The 20,060-nt window shown below is 29.1% G+C and overlaps 1 protein-coding gene across 1 annotated transcript in view; it reads left to right on the top strand.

The window, feature by feature from the left end:
- The first annotated feature begins 879 nt into the window (after positions 1–879).
- Positions 880–20,060, top strand: part of LOC113374611 (protein gone early-like) — a 35,073-nt gene continuing 15,892 nt past the window's right edge. The window contains exon 1 of the mRNA XM_026614589.1: positions 880–952. Within this exon, the coding sequence (XP_026470374.1) occupies positions 880–952 (73 nt within the window). The remainder of the gene's footprint in view (positions 953–20,060) is intronic.

Genomic DNA, 20,060 nt, shown 5'->3' with positions numbered 1-20,060 from the left:
CTTTGAAACGTAAAGATATATAATTATAATTATATATAAAAATAATATAATTTCTAATTCAATAACTTCAATGATGTATAGAAATAACAAATCTCTGGCACTCGACTCTTATCTTGTCTTATCTGCCGTAACTCACTTCCGTTGCATTGAAGGGATTCACACCCTAGTCGCGCCTAAAGAATTTTTACTTCAAAAATTATTTGCGATTTCTATAACTTACCCTAGGTGAAGCTAAAAATTTATATCACTACTTATTGATATCAGGTTACGCAAGGTGGAATTTGTCAAATTTGGAAATATAATTCGCCATGGCAAATTGTCTCGTCCTTTGGTAATACCCTTACGTTTATTTCTGAAAACAAATACCGTTTTTTCGTAATGCAGTCCTAATACGATACGATATTTCTTCTAACAATTACATTTAATTACAGCCGTGTAGCTATTATTACTTGTATTATTATTATTGCAGTAAAGCCAAAGTCGTGTCATTTCAAAATTTCAAAATTGCCATTTACAGTTATTGTCTTTAATAACTCGAGTGCGTGTTATGACTTTTATAATGACACGGTACACCATGCCGACGTCTATTATTTGTATTTACCGATTTTTCAGAAGATTCATTATGCAATTTGAAGACACCGGGAAAAAATTGATGCTATCATCATTTGACATATGAGATATAGAAATTGTATTATTTGGTATTAAAATACAGGGACGGACTGGGATATGCATTTATTACGTAGTTAGGAAGAAATGGTTTGGATGGTCATCTCGTAAAACTAATCATCTCGAGTTCTTATCGAGGCAAAGGTTGAAGGCTAAATTCCACTTTAGTTTAGTTTAGTACTGAAGACGAACCCAATTCACAGTATAAAATCTATGGCCAAATTTACAAAAACAAATATAAGTAGTACGAAGTCTATGGTCAAATTACAAAATCTTGCTATGAGAGGTAAGAATAAATACTTATCCAACTAGTAGTGCATGGCATCGAGTCTCGGAAAAAATTCAATTTTATTTTTAAATTCAAAATAGTAAAAAAAACATTGTTTTTAAAAGTTATAAGATTCCCAAAAATCTAATTATTTCAAACTTATCACAACATTTTAAAGCTCCTTTACTTTGCCTTAAGACGATGCCACGCACCACAAGTTATAGTAATCGTAACTAGTGAGGCGCATGGCATCGTGCCTTAAGGCAAATTGCTGGAACTTTCCGTACCAAATATTATTATTTATTTAAAAAAGTAAATTTTTGTCAAATTTATTGTTTCTCAAAAATTTAATTTTTTTGAAGTAAATTTTTTTTTAAAATGTTATTAATTAAAAAAAAAATACTTAGAAAAATTTAGATTTTCAAGAGAACTATAAATTTGACAAAAATTAACTTTTTTTTGTAAAAAAAAATTTTTTTTTGAAAAAAAAAGTTTTCTTAATTTTGACATATTTTGGAAATTTTGAACTTTTTTCAAAGCAATCGTACTGCTTTAACTGCATATAGACAAAGCGCGTAAGCGCTGCGTAGCCGTCTATGGGATAAACATTGGTACGGAACCCAAAGGAATGTAAACAAAATTTTTAAAATCTCTATGAAATATCTGACAATTTGATGTCCATATGTCTAACGATCATTTTTGACCGCCAAATGGCATTTTTTTACTTTTTTCACCAGATCTCCGAAACCACCAGACCTGCCTTCATGAAAATTTGATCAATTCTTCATCTTGTCAATACAAGTAAAATGTTGTTTGAATTATGTAAATCGGTCACTCTGTTCTCTCAAAAACTGAGCTACCGTTTGTGGCACTTTTTGCACCGTATCTTCGAAACGGCTAGACCTGCTTTTGCCAAAAACTAATCAGTACGTCTCCTCCAACAGCAATCGAATGTTTTTTAAGCAATTGAAATTGATTGAAACGTGTTCCCGAAATTGTAGACGAAAATTTGCATCCGCACACACACACATACATCCATTTTTTCTAAGGTATGCCAAAATGTTCAGAAACCTCTGAAACGTAATGATATATGAAAATTTTCATTTTCGATTTTTTTGCGATTACTATAACCTACGGGTATATATATAAATAAATAAATATATAAATCAACTAAAATTCAAATTTTATTATCATTATCGTTTGTGTAAACACAGCCCAGTAATATATAAAGAATACAGAGATTGCAATACCCGATATTTGCGAAATGAACGTTGCCCCAGCTCAAAGCACCCTTCTCTGTAACCGTCAAAAAAAGTGCAACTCCGAAGGAGGAAACTGCAACGGGGGCCACTGCCACTGCCACTGTAATAATATCAATTGTTGTTAATATCAATTAATATCTGGAAAATTTTGGTTAACAGAATACGCTCGTCGCCCAATTTAATAAGCACTTATAAATTTACAGTATGTACCTATAATAATCTATTTGAAAATATTCAAAAGAGTTATTGATCACTTTCCTTAAGGCATGATGCCATGCAACCCACTAGTTAAATAATTGGTAGACTAGCAGACCGGTAGACAGGTAATCTAGTAGAAATGTAAACATGTAAAAAGATAAATTAAATATGCAGATAGATACATTTGTAGACAGGTGAACAGGTAGACAGGTAAATTGGTGGACAGGTAAAGTGGTTGAGAGGACAACTAGTGGATAGACGAATATGTAGATACATATACAGATTGACATATTAATTTGTAGGCATGTAGAACGGTATTACAGCTAAATTGGTTGACAGGTAAAATGCTGATTGATAGGTGAATTGGTAGATAGGTAAGTTGTAAGACAGCTAAATTGGTAGACTAAAACAGGTTTACAAGTATATTGATGGACAGGTAATTTGGTGGACTGGTAAATTGCTGGACTGGTGAATTGGTTGAATGGCAAACAAATTGACGGGTAAACTGGTAGACAGGTGGAGAGGTTGACAAGTGGTCATATGGATAGATATACTAGAAATCTACTGGGGCAGCTAGTAATAATATAAAGCTTGACATTTGACTTAACGTAGATTTTACTGGAATATCAAATAAATACGAAACATGACTCTAATAAGGAGTGTTGGTTCTGCTTATAGCTATGTTTTTGTTCTAAAAAGTATTTGTCATCATTCCTGCATTTGATTGCAATCCAACAAGAGTCGCTTGTCAACACATCAGTCAGTGTAGACATTAGTCATTTTGTATCGCATTAGAAATCATTTTTATACTAATTAATTGACTAATTTACTAACCTCACTTTAAATTTTAGCCGGTTCGACTTCCCTTCCACTATTTCCACAATCAGTCCATACGTATTGGGTGTTTCCAATCTTAGTTTCAACATTCATTTCTCTATGACAAACTCACTCCTACACCAGCTGTAGGAGTTGTAGTACAATTCTCATAAGTCAAAGCTAGAAATAAATTTTTACGTATACACTTTTATTATTTAAATTGTTTGTATATTCATTTATAAATACATCAGTACAGATCCACAGTATCCCAGTTCCATCCTGCATCGAGTTATAGTTCTCATAGTAGGGCTGAAATTTAATAAAAAAAAATTGAATTTAGAATTTGTTTGATTAAAGATTGATTATATTAAAAAGGGAGCAGTAATCGGACATAAAATTAATGAATGAATTAAAATTTGCACCCAAAGACAGTGAACTATTTGGGCATGGACAAAGAATTATGAAACGATTTGCTTTGTATTTGCCAACGACATAACATATATATAATGTTGTTATAATGAATGGCATCAAGAATAATTTTGCAGCAAAATATTTATTTAATTGGTGATGTTGAGACTCAAATTATTATCCTGATTCCGTGGTGAATAGATATTATAAAACAGCCCAAATGGATTTAATTAGAGGTTAAGTGGTTTATAAATATTCTTGTGTATCATTATTTGAGTGGCGCACAGATGGCGCACGAATTTACTTAATGACACCTGTTAGTAACAAATATATGAAACTTTTAATTATTGTGTGCTTTATCTAAATGTTTATATAAAGAGCTAACACTATTAGAGAATTATTTTTTATTGATTTGGAAGCAGTTGCGCTTTTGGGAGCAAAGAAATTCGAAAATGTCCTTGTTGAGGACCACCCTAATATATATAATCAATCAATAAAACCCTTCATAGTTTTTTTTGCCCTTAATTGATATGAATGTGATGCAGCGACATTATATGAATATATATTTACTCAATTAATTACTTACCAGGTGTGGTCGCATTTATTATGTAGAGAAGTAAACAAAATTGAAATAATACAATTTGATTAACAAAATATCGTACCAAGAAAAGAATTATGAAAATTTTGAAAAAAATTGTATGGTTTTCAAAGTTTTTTACATGCAGGATATTAATTTAACTACATGCTAAATTGTTGGATTTTCTTACAATCACAGATTTCTTCCAATTCGTGCCAAACCGCTGCCAAAAAGCGACCAGAAGTGCCAAACACGACCTCTTCATACTAAAAAGTTTCAATTGTTGAAAGGGCCCCTTTGTAATAACCGTCGTCGGAGTTGCACTTCTTTTGTCAGTGCCGGAGTAAGGCACTGAGGGCTGTTGCATCGTTCATTTCGCAAATATCGGGTATTGCAATCTCTATATTCCCTATATATTATTGGGCTCTCTAGTTGCTGCTGACATAATCATTTTTTCCCTGAAAATATTAATAATAACACTAATTATGCAAATATCATTTTAGTTTAATTTCAGTTTGATCTATATATTTACTTATATATATATTTTTTGTATAAAAAATATAAAATATAAAAAATATAAAATATTTGTTTCAATTGAGAAAATTTGCTTATGTATTTATTTAAATATCTCCCTTCCGCCTTTTTGTATTATAAACCAAGAGGAAAAAGCGGAAAGGAGATATTTGACAACCTAATATTAGAGTGGTTCTTAATATAGACATTTTCTTACTCCCAAGGGCTCAAATGGTTCCAAATTGATAAAAAACAATTCTCTAAAAGTTTTAGCTCTTAATATTAACGTTCAGATAGAGCGCAATTCAAATAAACTTCGTATGGAAATAGCATGGAAAAAATTTTGAAAATTAAAAAAAAAAAAATGAATTAAAAGTGAAAATTCGTGTCATTTTTTGTTGAAAAAACTTTGATTGAATTGCGCTCTATCTAAAAGGCAATATTAAGAGCTAAAACTAGAATTGTTTTTTATTAATTTGGAACCATTTGAGCCCTTGGAAGCAAGGAAATTCAAAAATGTCCATAACATCACCCTAATATATATATATATATATATATATATATATATATATATTTAGTTTTTGACAGCGTTTCCAAGATATGGGGCAAAAATTTCAAATAATAGAAAAATCAAATTCAGTTTTTGAAAGTACGGACTATCTTATTATAATGATTCAAAAAAAAACATTTTGCTTGTGTCGATGGTGTTGAAAAATGTTTTTATAAAAAAAATCGAAATTTTCAAAATTTTTAAAAAAAAATCCAATTTTCAAAATTTTTCAGAATTTTTATAAAAATTCAAAAATGTTATTATTTCTTTTTATTAATTTCCTGTTTTATTAATTTTTTATTATTTGAAACACTTAAACAATGGCAAACCTTTTTTAAATTTTTTTTTTCAAACATTTCTGAATGTTTCGAAATTTTTAAAATTTCCAAAACAAGTTTTAAATACTTTTCAGAATTCTAAAAATATCGCAAAAGTTAAAAAAATATAGTCATTTTTTTGGGAAGATACAAAGATTTTCAAAAATTTTCAAAATTTCCATAAAATTCAAACTTTCAATACTTCAAAATTTTGTGAATATACATAAGTTTTCTAAAAATTTAAAAATTCCAGAATTTTAAAAACAACTCAAAATTTATTAAAATATAGAGATAATTTGTTGTGAATAAACATTTGAAAATTTTCAAAATTTTCAAAACTTTTCAGAATTTTAAAAATAACTCAAAATTTAAAAAAAATTTTGTAAATATACATAAATTTTCTAAAAATTTCAAATTTTCCAAAAAATTACAACATACGTTATTACATAATAAAAATTCATACTTACATTTTTACTAGACAGGTTTGTAATTAATTTCCATTTCTCCCAATTTGCTCGAACGATTCCAATTGATTGACATTTGTAGCATTATAATTTTTATTTCGTTTAATTATTATAATTTTTTCTAAATTATTATCTCGCAATAAGATAAAGCTGTTTGTTTGAAAATTAAATGTAAAATATTTAATAAAACATGCGAAATATAAAACTTTAAAGATTTATTTTTTCTCTGAAAAATTTTGATGATTACGGAAATTTTAGTCGAGATACGTATTTGTTTTTAGGTAGCTAGATATTAATATGAATATTTGTTTTATTATATAGCCTTCTTGATTTGGGAGCCAAAATTTGACTTTTCGCTGACTTTTTTTTTAAAAACGGTTGTACTAATTTAAAAAAAATCAAAAACTATTTTATAAAATCTATATATAATATATAATATATATGAACGATAACAGAAAAGACGATGATTCATTAGTTGCCGAACTACATAAAAATTGATTAAACTAATGACTTAGGAAAAAGATTTATGGTAGGACGGTGAAAATTTAGGGCTGTGTGTGTTTTCTAATTACAAACTATAAAAAAATGAAAAAACACTGGTACAAAAGCCAAAAATTTGCAAGGGTGATCAAATCTTGTTACTAGGGGTATCAAAAATAGGTTCTGGCCGATTCTCAGTCATATGAACGTTATTACAAATTTTTTTTAAGATCGGTCAAGCCGTTTCGTAGGTTATTGCAATTATCATGACACAAGAATTTTATATGTGTAGATAATATAAAATTATAATGTCTATAAATAAATTGATATATTAGGTTGTCAAATATCTACCTTCCGCCTTTTTGTATTATAAACCAAGAGCAAAAAAGCGGAAGGGAGATATTTGACAACCTAATATAATATATAAATAACTACTAAAAGCTAGTCGAAAGTGGCATTTAGCCTTAAGGCAAGTTGCACAAACTTCACGAAATGTGTAATAATTGACTTGATCAACCAAAATTGAAATTTAGATATTTAGACAAAATTTTCAACTGCACAATTACGTATTATATCATGTACGTAGCTTTGATATTATTTCATGATATAAACTAGTGATGCATGGCATCGTGCATTAAAGCAAATTGCTGGCACTTCTTGTACCAACAATTAAAATTTTGAAAAAAGATTAAATTTTCTTTTAGAACTCGAAAAAAATCGATCATTGAGGTTTTTAAATTTTTTGAAAAAAATGACCTATTTGAGAAATAAGATTATTTTTATACTTTAAAATATTTTGGAAATTTTGAACTTTTTTTCAAAGCGGTCGCGATGAAACGAAATATCGAAGACACACATACTTTCATTTTTTCTGAGGTATGCCAAAATGTTCAGAAGGTTTTGGAATGCAAAGATATATAAAAATTTTCATTTTCGATTTTCTTGCGATTACTATAACTTGCCCTACGGCGACTTTTGACACAAATTTTGACTTGAAACCTTTTTTTTAAAGAAAACTTTGATGAATTTTTAAAAATAAACTATTTGCCGTACCGTTGTAATATTTTAGTATGTTCTTCAAACCATGATGTCTATCAACATAAAAAATGCATAATTTTTTTTTCACACCTATTTACAAAGAAAGGGCTCGGTCGATCTTGGTCCAAAACCAATCAGCACGATTCCCAAAAAAATATTTTTCGAATAGTTTTTGAATTTTTAAAATCGGGTCAGAATTTCTAGTTAAAACGTAGACGAAAGTTTTTCACTTTTCTCTTAATTACTAAGAAACGTCTCGGCTGATCGTCGTGCGAAACTGATAAACGGTTAATAAATTTCTGAAATCGGTCCAGCCGTTTTTGAGAAAACGTTGATTTAAGGTAAAAAATCTATTCACATACACATTCGATTCAGAATGACTTAAAACGTCGAGCAAACATAAAATTAGCAAATCGGATTTTTTTTCGAAAACAAATTTCTCCTTCGGAAATTTAATAAATAAAACTCCTAAAAAGTGTTTCAAATAATTTATCGACAAATATTACAATTTGTTAGGTATCCATTGGAAAACCATTTCTACTCCAACTCCGATCATCTGTCCATCATGTAACATATGATATAATAGTATTTCTCTTAAAATCACGTTTTGGACAAAAAATTTAATGAGTTTGATCGCATAACATTGTAAATATTTTTAAGAAATCGTTTTTACCGCATTTGTTAATGTCTTTTCCCACGCGATTAGTTTTGATTCTTACGAGATCTTCTTATGAGAATAAAAACACATTGATACAGAAATATATATATATATATATATATATATACAATATTTATTTATTTATTTGTGTATTCGTTTACATATAAACTTTCTTTATTTCTATCAAGAGGACAACGTCCGAATTTTAATTCGAATACGCAGGTGAACGTAGATTCAAAGAAACACACTTGCAAATAACCCATACATTACAACAAATGAGTCACTAATTGATTATTTAGCATTTTTAGGGTTACTTTTTCAAATTTGAGGTGAAACTAGTGGTGTATGGCATCGTGCCTTAAGGCAAATTGCTGGAACTTCCCGTACCGTAACGAAATGTTCGAGGAATATTAAATGTTTTCAAATAGATTATTATAAATACTCTAACATTGTCTATTATTTATAAGAATTATATAAACTGTATTGCAAAGTTAAATTTATTTATTTAAAGTATATAAGTGAGCTTTAGAACTTTAGCAAGAATTAAAATTAAAATCTGCATTATTTTTGATACACAAAAAAAAATTTTTTTTAGAAAAAAAAAAAGAATATTTTTTTTCCAAAAGCAATTGTTTCGTCAACACAAGCAGAAAGTTTATTGAATCATTCAAATTGGATGCTTAGTTCTCTCAAAAACTGCCATTTTTGGTACATTTAGCTCTGTATCTTCAAAATGGCTGGACCTGCCTTTGCCAAAAACTAATCACCTCTTCTCCTAATCATTACAAATTGAATGTTTTTTGGATCATTCAAATCGAATACACCGTTCTGTCAAAAACTCGATATCTATTTTCTGCACTCGTTGCTCTGTATCTCCGTAACGACTGGACCTGCATTTGCCAAAAACTAATCAGCACGTCTCCCTATTAATAGGAATCGAATGTTTTTCTAATTATTCAAATTCAAATGTGTTAACAATAAAAAATAGTAAATAAAAAAGTTATTACAAGTGATAAATTAAATAAATAGCTATTCCAACTCTGGTGAGGAATATTCCTGACGTAATACAAGATCAAGGTTATATACGTAAAAATGTACTCATGAAATTTATATTTTGTATTGGTGAATAATGTTTGTATGCGTATTTTGTGAAATCCTTTCAAAATTAAAAATAAAACAATGGACCTGTTTGGCCGTCTCATTTTACCCCGCCTGGGGGGTAAAAAGAACCAAGTGACATTTTTTTTAAAACAGCTAATAATACGTTTTTACAATGACGAAAGTTTTACTGAACATCGTAAGATAGTTGTTTGCTTGATATGTGTTATTTGTTGTGACATAATTGGCTTGGTTTTCGCAAATTAACTGCTCAAAGTCAAATTAGACCTTTGTGCCCCGCCCCATGTGTTTGTTTATATACGCAAATAGCAATTTTTCACAATACAAGAATCCACGTGTTGAGAAGTCTAAATCTCACCTTTCCAAAAAAAATATTGTACAAATCTATATAATCGAATCAGAGTGTTTTTTTTTTCATCCCAATAAATTTTATGAGTAGCATCTTTCATAAAGTGAGAGTGCATTTTTTCGTAATTACATTGCCCGTATATTTTGTATTCTTCGAAGAAAGAATTAAAAAACGAAATAATAAAGAAAATAAATAAATAAGAAATATAAATACCGGAAGATGGAAGACTCATCTTCAATGATGTGAAGTAACAAAGAAATGAAAAAAAGAACAATTTTTAATGTATGCGCCTTCCAGTCAGAAAGAAGACGACCAACTCTTGGAGCCGAATCGAATAAAAGTGAACCTTTTGCTTTTGAAAACACTTTTATGGCCGCCGAGTAAGATTCCTATAACTTGGTATTTACAAGGTGATATAAATGATTTATTAATTGATTTATTTATTGATTAAAAATGTAGCGGGAGGCTGAGCTGGGCTTGGGAGTGATAGTAAAGACGATAATTAGATGCTTCTAAAGTAAATTCTAAACATTTAATTCTATTCAAAACTGTAAGTAGTTGATGACAAAAACAAGTTTCTGGAATCAATATTTTTAAAAGTTTTATTTTTTGTGTCCTCAAAAACTTTCTTTTTATTCAAAGATCACTATTTTCTTTTAGATCTTTATTTTTTAGATATTAATAGATTTTTATGAATCTTCAAGTTGCTTCGGAAATGATATTCATTAACTGCAAAGATATTGATTTTTATCAAAAAAGCTTTTTTAACTTCCTTTAGGGTAAGTTATTGTAATGGGCCGAAAATCGGAATTGAAAATTTTTACATTTCTCGACGTTTTGAAGGTTTCTGAACATTTTGGTATACTTCAGAAAAAATGGATGTGTGTGTGTATGTGTGTGTGTGTGTGTATTTATGTATGGATACAATATTTCGTCCACGTTTTCGGGCGTGCGGATCAACCGATTTGAATGGTTCAAAAAACATTCGATTCCTGTTGACAAGGAGATGTGCTGATTAGTTTTTGGCAAAGGCGGGTCTAGCAGTTACGGAGATAAAAAGCAAAGAGTGCAGAAAATACAAATCGAGTTTTTGAGAGAACGGAGTATCGGATTTGAATGATCTAAAAAACATTCAATTAGTAATGATTGGGAGAAGTGGTTATTAGTTTTTTGCAAAGGCAGGCCCAGCCGTTCTAAGATACGGAGCTAAATGTACAAAAAATGGCAGTTTTTGAGAGAACTAAGCGTCCGATTTAATTGATTCAAAGAACTTTCTGCTTGTCTTAACAAAATAATTGATTTTGAAAAAAAAAATTTTTGTTTCAACTTTTTTTTTATTTTTATTTTTTTAATTTTTTGTATATTGAGAATAGTTCAGATTTTATTTTTAATTCTGATTGTAGTTCTCATATACTTTAAACAAATAATTTCAACTTTGCAATTCAGTTTATATAATTCTTATAAATATTAGACAATGTTACAACATTAATAATAATCTATTTGAAAATACTCAGTTCGGGAAGTTCCAACAATTTGCCTTAAGGCACGATGCCACCCACTCCACTAGTTTTCATAAAAAAATGCCATTAAAAAAAAATTATTTAAATAGCATCATTTGTGTTAGGAAATCTTCATTTTTTGAAGGTATTAATCGTTGTTTAAATTTTTTTTTAATCTTTATTCGAACATCTCCATTTTTCTACAAAAATCTTTATTAGGGTTTCGTAAACTAAACAACAGTGCTCACAACCAAAGAAACAAACAACGAAAGAAAATACTTTTTGTTATGGACTTTCAAACATGTTCATTTATCTCCTGATAGCCACGTTGTAAGAATCAAAGTGGTGTCTGGTTTTTCATCTTTTCTCCTCTACTTTCAAATATTGTAGTTGAAAAATTCTTAACATAAGTTTTTTTGAGATATTGGTGGTGGACTTTTTACCCGCGGACCTTCAAGCCCCGCTCTACTTTAACCATATATTGTACTCCTGCAAGATAAGTTACCAAAAATAATTCATTTGTGCAATAGAGAAAAAATAATTAAAAATATTTATTTAAATTTAAATTGTTATTTGTTATCAAAACTGATTCATGTTATTTTTGGATTCAATTTATATTTCAATTCAATTTTGCATGAATACATTACAAAATTGTAAGTGTTTTATTATTATTATTATTATTGTTGTTGTTGTTTTCTATGAAATTTCTTACATATTATTTATATAGTTTTAATTTTTATAGTTAAATTGATTGCCACTGAATGAAGACTAAGATGTTAGCCGAAACGTATGGATTTTAAATTATGGATTTTTTTATTGACGTAACGCCCGACTTTTCAACTCAAATTAAATATATATATATATATATATATATATATATATATATGTATGATTATAATTTAGTTTCATCATAGTTATAAATATTCCATACCAGCAATTATATGCACTTTTGAACAAAACAAACTCATATACATATTTCATATTACCATTGTTGCATAATATTTGAAATATAGTTTCTTGAGCAATATCCAAAGCATCAAATTAACAAAAAAATCATTAATGAAATTATTACATTCAAATTATAAAAAAACCCATCACTTTTTTTTCATTATCGATATTGTATGTGCTCATCGATAAGATTCATTATAGATTGATTATTGATTATCGATATATTATATTACGCAAAAATTGATTTTGACATACAGCTAATTTTTTTGAGTGTTGATATTCGACAATGACCAATTTCTCACGATAATTTAGATAGAAAATATTAAATGGATTTTTTCATATTGCACTTGAAATGTGTTCTAAATAATTATTTTAAATGAAAAATGCAATATATTTTATTAACTTCTCGTAGAGTAAGTTATAGTAATCACAAAATAATCAAAAGTGAAAATTTTTGTATATTTTTACGTTTTAAAGGTTTCTGAACATTTTGGCATACCTTAGAAAAAAATGGATATGTGTGTGTATGTGTGTGTGCGGACAAATTTTTGTCCGCGTTTGCGGGCACAGATCAACAGATTTGAATGATTCAAATAACATTCGATTCGTATTGATAAGGAGACGTGCTGAATAGTTTTTGTAAAAGGCAGGTCCAGCCGTTTCGAAGATAGGGGGCAAAAGGTGCCAAAAATGGTAATTCAATTTTTGAGAGAAAGGAGCGTCCGATTTCAATAATTCAAAAAGCATTTTATTTTGATTGACAAATTGAAGAAATGACTAATTTTTAGGAAAAGCAGGTCTAACGGTTTCGGAGTTCCATTTAAAAAGTAAAAGGAAATGCCATTTGGCGATCAAAAATGATCATCAGACATATGCACACAAATTATTAAATATTTTACAGAGATTGTAATGATAATATATAAATTTTGTTTATATTTGTATAGGTTTCGTATAAATGTGTATTTGTAAGTCTGCGACGCGGCGCTTACGCGCTTTGATATTTCGTCTTTAAAACAGCTACGCAGCACGATTTGCTTTGGAAAAGTTCAAAATTTCCAAAAAAATTCGAAATATAAAAAAAACTCATTTTTTAAAAATTTACAAAGATCTCATTTTCAAAAAACTCATTTCTCAACATTTTCAAAAATCTTATTTTTGCGAAATTTTCAAAAATCTATTTTTTTCAAAATTTTCAAAAATCTCATAGTTGCAAAATTTTCTACCTATTTTTTAAAAAAATTTAAAAATATTTTTTCAAAGTATTCAAAATATTTTGAAGCTTTTTAAAAAAAAAATAATTTTTGGTACGGTAAGTTCCTGCAATTTGCCTTAAGGCACGATGCCATGCACAACTAGTCAGTAATATTAAATAATCTAGAATATTATCAAATACAATTTTAGAATCTGGTGGTACATCCTTATGGCCTCTCCTGACATTTTTATTCATAATTCAAGTTAGGTTTAATCATATTTTTGCAGCCTAAAATGTCATCCATTTGGTCCAAGAAAAGACAACGTTCAATAAATCTGATTAAACAGTCATCTCATAGTCAAAATAAATAAATTTATGTCTTACGTCTGAAAACTATAAAAATCTTCATCTTCAATTTGTTGTTTTTTTTTTCTTGATCAATTTTTTTGGACAAATTTTAGCGCTCCAATCTGGTCCAAGGAGAAACCACGCTCAATAAATCCGATTAAACAGTCACCTAATAGTCTGAATAAATAAATAAATGTTTTATGACTGAAAACAGTGAAAATATTAATCTTTATCTTGCTGTATGCAAAGTTGCTGTTTTTTTCTAGATCAAAAATTTTTTGTATAATTTTGGCGCTCCAATTCGATCCAAGGAGAGACCACTTTGTCCCAGCCAGCTGATCCAAGATCTGGTCCAGATTAAAATATAATAAATCCGATTGCGCAGTCACCTGAAAATTTCTCACCGTCAAAATAAAAAGTGTTTGTTATTTATTTAATTTCTTTTGTCTTTTGTTTTGTATTGTTGAACGTCGTGATTATGTAAACGCGAATCGGATAAGAATCGCCGCGGATTCACATTCCGTTCCATTTTTTCCGACGTGATATAATGAGAATTAACATAATTGCATTTGTAGAAACGATTCTTATCGTTAATTTTTAGGATAAATTCGTTTTATTTCGCATTAACACTATTTGGACAATTACATAGTACACACAAACACCAAATAAATTACAACGGTCAGAAGGTCTAGAATATTTGGAATTTTTAACCAAGGGAGAGGAGCAGTTTTACAAAAAATCTCTTGAGGGAGGGAGGGGTATAGTAAGATATCACGTGTATTTATTTTTTACCTGATTTTTTTTAAACAAATCCAAACGTTTTCAAAAGAAAATACAATTTTTTCACGTAACTAAAAATACACGTGATATTTAGTAGGGAAGGAAGATAATTTTGAACATCACCCCGAATTCCCAATGGGGAGGGGGGTCCAATGTTTATTAAAAAAATAGGTCACGTGATTAATGGACGCCTCCCAAGATTAGATCAACTAATGCAAATGTAACATAATTCAATTTTACCAAACAGATATCAACCATTTTTAAACAAAGCCAGTAACAGTTTACAAATGTTCTTGCCATAATATTAATTTTAATTTTGGTTATTATAATCTAATAATTCGAAGTTTGGTGTTCCATGGCGTAACAGTTAAGCGCACTGCTTCGTGTGAACAAGGTCGTGAATTTGAACCTCCGCTCTAGTTAACTTGATACCATGCAGTATTGATATCAATATTTACTTGGAAATATAGATCAAGACTGAAAAAAATGTAACAAAAATCTGCCTGATACTTTATTGCTTAATTCTGGGATAAGCTCTCATAACACTCTCGTAATATTATCAATATTATATTGCATTTAGTGGTTGTCTCATAGAGAAAATTATTAACTTCCCATAGGATGAGTTATTGTAATCGTTCAAAAATCGAAATTGAAAATTTTTGCATATCTTCACGTTTTAAAGGTTTCTGAACATTTTTGCATATCCCAGTAAAAATGGATGTGTGTGTCCGCAATTTTTCGTCCACGTTTTCGGGCGCACGGATCAACCGACTTGAATGGTTAAAAAAACATTCGATTTCTATTGATAAGGAAATGTACTGATCAGTTTTTGTCAGAGGCAGGTCCTGTCGTTCACGAGATACGGAGCAAAGAGTGCTGAAAATCAAAATCGAGTTTTTTAGAGAACGGAACATCCGATTTGAATGATCCAGAAAACATTCTATTTGTAATGATGAGGAGAAGTGGTGATTAGTTTTTGGCAAAGACAGGTGCAGTCGTTTTGGAGATACAGAGCTAAATGTGCAAAATATTGCAGTTTTTGAGAGAAATGATCATCTGTTTTTAAAACATTGTTTTTTTTATTTTGCAAAAAAAATTTCATGAATATTGAAAATAATTCGGATTTTCAAAATTCTAATTCGATACGAAAAGTTTCAGCAATTTGCCTCAAGGCACGATGCCTTACACCACTAGTTTAATTTAGGCTTTTGTCGCAAAATATGAATATTTTAGTAATTTACGTACAAGTTTAGTTCCAAAGAAGAGATTTTTAGGAAATAAAATATGAAACCTTGAGAAATTGTTTAGAAAATTATACAAATTTTCTTTTATGTTGCTTATTTAAAATTCTGCATCAATGTCAACAAAACCATTGTCACTAACTTAATAATTGAATTTAATTAAATTGATAATTAATATTAATCAATAAAAATCAATGATAATCAAAATCAAAACAATAATCTCCCTAATGTCACATTTTTGGTTGATGGTTGGAATATGTATCAAAACTTTATAATATATTATTATATGTCATATGAATAATGCTCATAGAATAGAATAAATTTTCCAACCATGTCCCGGTACAATAACATCATATTTTTTACCCACCTCGATATTTCAACATTTCTCTATTTTTGTGCCAAAAACATGAATATCAACTTGTCTGCAAATATGTTGCAGTTTAAATTTCTGCATGATGTCATTTCAAAATATCCGAATTGAGTTTTTTATTCTTGTTTCTGTATTTAATTTGGGTTAGACACGAGACGACCAGTCGGATTGAATCAAAAGTTGTTCACAGTTCTTTCTATGTTCTACATCTTTATTCGAATTCATGTCCAATGCAGATTTGTATTGACAGAAAACATTGGTGTACAATTTAAGGGTTCCGTACCAAGAAAAATAACTTTTTAGGATAATTATATGGACCAAAATTATTAGCATGGTGTATCAAGAGCAAGTTTTATCATGAATTTGCAACCAGTACAAAACTTACTAAAAATTGCTATAATTTTAAAAGCTATTACGGACAACCTGGTATCAGCATCAGTGATATCATTTCTTACAAATAATTTAGATAAAAAATATGTGCTCAAGTAAAAATAACAAACATTCTCCTCCCAGGTATTTTTGCATAAAATTAAATAGTATATGATCAATAAGATTAATAACTTAATCTTTGGGTTGCCTGCGCAAAAATATTCTTTGTTGTAATTGACCCCTGGGGGTGCATATGGACTACTTTGGAAATCACTGGTTTTGACTGTAAAGGGTATTACCGAGCAAAGTTACACTAAAATCCTTAAAAAATAACAATTAATTGTGATAAAATGAACTGGCAATATTTACTAAAAACTGATAAGTACGAATCTCAACTGATATTTTTCGGTCGGTTCTTAAATTTTCAAAATAGGTTTAGGACTGTTGACAAATTTTGCACTTATTCGCTAATTACAAAGAAACTGCTGCAGACCGTCCTCTCGCAAAACCAATCAAATCCAGTCTTATCGAGTTACATCGAATGGCTTTACATTTTGGAAATTGGTCCAGGCGTTTTGAGAAAATTCAGACAAATTCACAACTTTTTTGCATATATTTATCCCTGATCAAAATAATATTATGTTTTGTGACAATATGCTGGTCCTTATGCATTTAATGAGTTTATCTTCAATGAGAAATCTCTTATTTTGTGACATTTTATTTCGACGATTCAAGATCGTATAGCCCTAAGTAGGAGATTCCTCACCCAATTCTTTTAAATATTTAAATTCTTTTAAATATATTACACAAGCACATATTTTTTCCATTTTGTTGCCATGCAGTTCAGAATTTACCAATTTACCAATTTACCAATTTACGAATTCACCAATTCCTTGTTCTTCAATTATCGACCAATTAGTCTATATAAACCAGATCAGATAGATTCACTTGAATCTATCATAATCAATCAAATCATAAAATTACAAATCGAATTTTCTGGAAAGAACCTAAACTTTTTGTTTTGTAAGTTAACAAGAATTGTTTTTAACTATTTTCATTTAGGTATAACATATAAATCTAAATTTTGGCTAACTTTTTATTGACCTTAGCCTCAATATTGGCCAAATTCATATAGAAACTTTCAAAATATTTCTTAAAACTAAATGTTTAAAAAATAATGCAAATTTATGTATTTTACCAATTCCTTGTTCTTCAATGATCGACCAATCAGTCTATATAAACCAGATCAAATAAAATCACTTGTTCGATTTTCGTTCATTACATATACTCGTTAATTATCTAATTGGATTCATTGGCAATTATCATGACCGTGATAACGAACGGACAGAATTAAAATAAAACGACACATAAAAAATAAATAAATCCAAACAAATGTTTTTAAAAATAGACCAAGGTTTGGTAGGCTAATTACTCGACATGTTTTTCATTTGATCGTAAATATAATATTAAATAAACAAGGTTGCCTGTACAACCTGAGCAAATTACATTAATAATAGTAATAAATTAGTATTAATACATTATTAACTTATAATTAATGTCTTTATTTAAAAATGTAATATATAGCTCGATTCTGCTTCATAACAGACCAATGTTATGGCAAGGCCATGTTGCGTTCCAAGTTCCATACATTATGCTACTGAATCAAACTGAATTCTGTCGAAATGTCATGTATTTGCTGTGCATTCAGACGTTTTACACACAAACTGCAACGTCACTCGTATGTTATGAAACTGCGTCAGAAAGACCCTGTTTTCTAACATCGTTTTTTTGACATTTGTGCGGATTCTAGGTTGGGTTTTCTATCTGACAACCAGACTGCACAGCAACCACATGGCTTTCGTCAATATTTAGAAAGAATTCGTATGGAAAGTTCTTCATAACACAGCCTTGCCATAACATTGGTCTGTTATGCGGCAGAATCGGTCAATTTTTTTTAATAATACAACTGATGGTATATTTGAAAAAATCGCAATCATTGGCTCCAAGAGCAGTAAAGTAGATGGTGTCGACTATTTTTCTATTAACAAGTTGCATTTTTTGTAACTTTTGTTTATTACATATTGCTTACTTTTAATAAATATATTCCTAAAAAATACAGATTATTTTCGTCGTTTTTTTTAATATTTAGTTAAGTAACTTAACCTTTAACCAACCTTTTAACTTTAACTTAACTTTCAAGTGTAAATCTGAAGTATAAAATAATTTTTTTCACCAGCTGTCACATTATAAAATTAAGTTAATACGTTTTCGATAAATAAAAAAAACGTGAACGATTCGATTTGTTTATTTAATATCGAATATGTGTCAATTTCTTCAATTTGGCGAAAGTTTTGTTAACTGTGCCGAAAGTGTATTGAGTTCTATATGTAATATGAAGTATATCATATATCATTTATAATATGTTAAATATATTTTGAACTTTTGTACAATATGTATCAATAGCAACTTATTTATTACGTAAATCAACTGGGGCTTCATAACAAACTCAAAGTAGATTCAACCAATTTTTTTCACCTAATTGAGAATGCATATTGATATAAAGAAACCCTTTCAAAATTTATTTGTAATATAAACTAAAAATATCAAAATAAAATTAATGAATTTTTGTCTTAATTATAATATAAATCTCAAAACTCCATAAATATAATATTTAATATTTATAATTATTATATATTTTTAGTACAGAGATTTTAAACCCCAAACAATTCAAACATTAGGAAAATAAATTTAGAATAAATTGAAATTTGCAAGTTATGGTAGGTACTGACACAAAATTGTATATAATCAAAATAAATTAAACAAAGTAAATTAATTTGTGAATATAAATATACAATATTAATAATACAATTGAACAAGACAGTTAGCTATTTACCTGTCTTTTTGGATTTTGTTTACTTTATCCAAATCAAAATTGGGCAATATCAATTTTTCAACATTGTTAGTATTTGAAATAGATCACCATTTATTATTAACTTCCCGAAGGAGAAGTTTATGTTTTCATCAAAAAACCCGATTCGCTAATTTTATGTTTTCTCGACGTTTCAAGCCATTCTGAATCGAATGAGACCAAATTTGGAAAAAGTATGTGTGTGTGTGTGTGTGTGTGTGTGTGTGTGTGTGTGTGTGTGTGTGTGTGTGTGTATGTGAACAGATTTTTTGCCGTAAATCGACGTTTTCTCGAAAACGGCTGGACCGATTTCAAAAATTTAAAAGCCATTCGATGTATCTCGACGAGAACTATTGTTTGTCAGTTTTGTGCGACGATCGGCCAAGCCGTTTCTTTATAAATGGCAGAAAAGTGAAAAATTTTTCGTCTACGTTTTAGCCCGCAATTCTGAATCGATTTTGAAAATTCAAAAACCGTTCGAAAGATATTGGTTGGGAATCGTGCTGATTAGTTTTTGGTAGAGATCGGCCGGGCCGTTTTCTTGTAATAAAGTTTTTAAAAAAAAAATTTCGACGATTTTTATGATTATTTTTTTGACGATAGATACCATAGTCTTCTAGATCATACTAAAATATTACGGCCCTACGACAACTGGTTCAGCTTTAAAAATTCGTCAAAGTTTGCAAAAATCAGTATGGTCTTTTTGGCATTTGTCAAAATTA

Source organism: Ctenocephalides felis, unplaced genomic scaffold (assembly GCF_003426905.1).
Source record: "Ctenocephalides felis isolate EL2017-DRISC unplaced genomic scaffold, ASM342690v1 CF-g0.4_SCAFFOLD_01886, whole genome shotgun sequence".
Classification (NCBI taxonomy): Eukaryota; Metazoa; Arthropoda; class Insecta; order Siphonaptera; family Pulicidae; genus Ctenocephalides; species Ctenocephalides felis.
The sequence above is the reverse complement of the archived record's forward strand: the minus strand, read 5'-3'. Positions and strand labels throughout refer to the sequence as shown.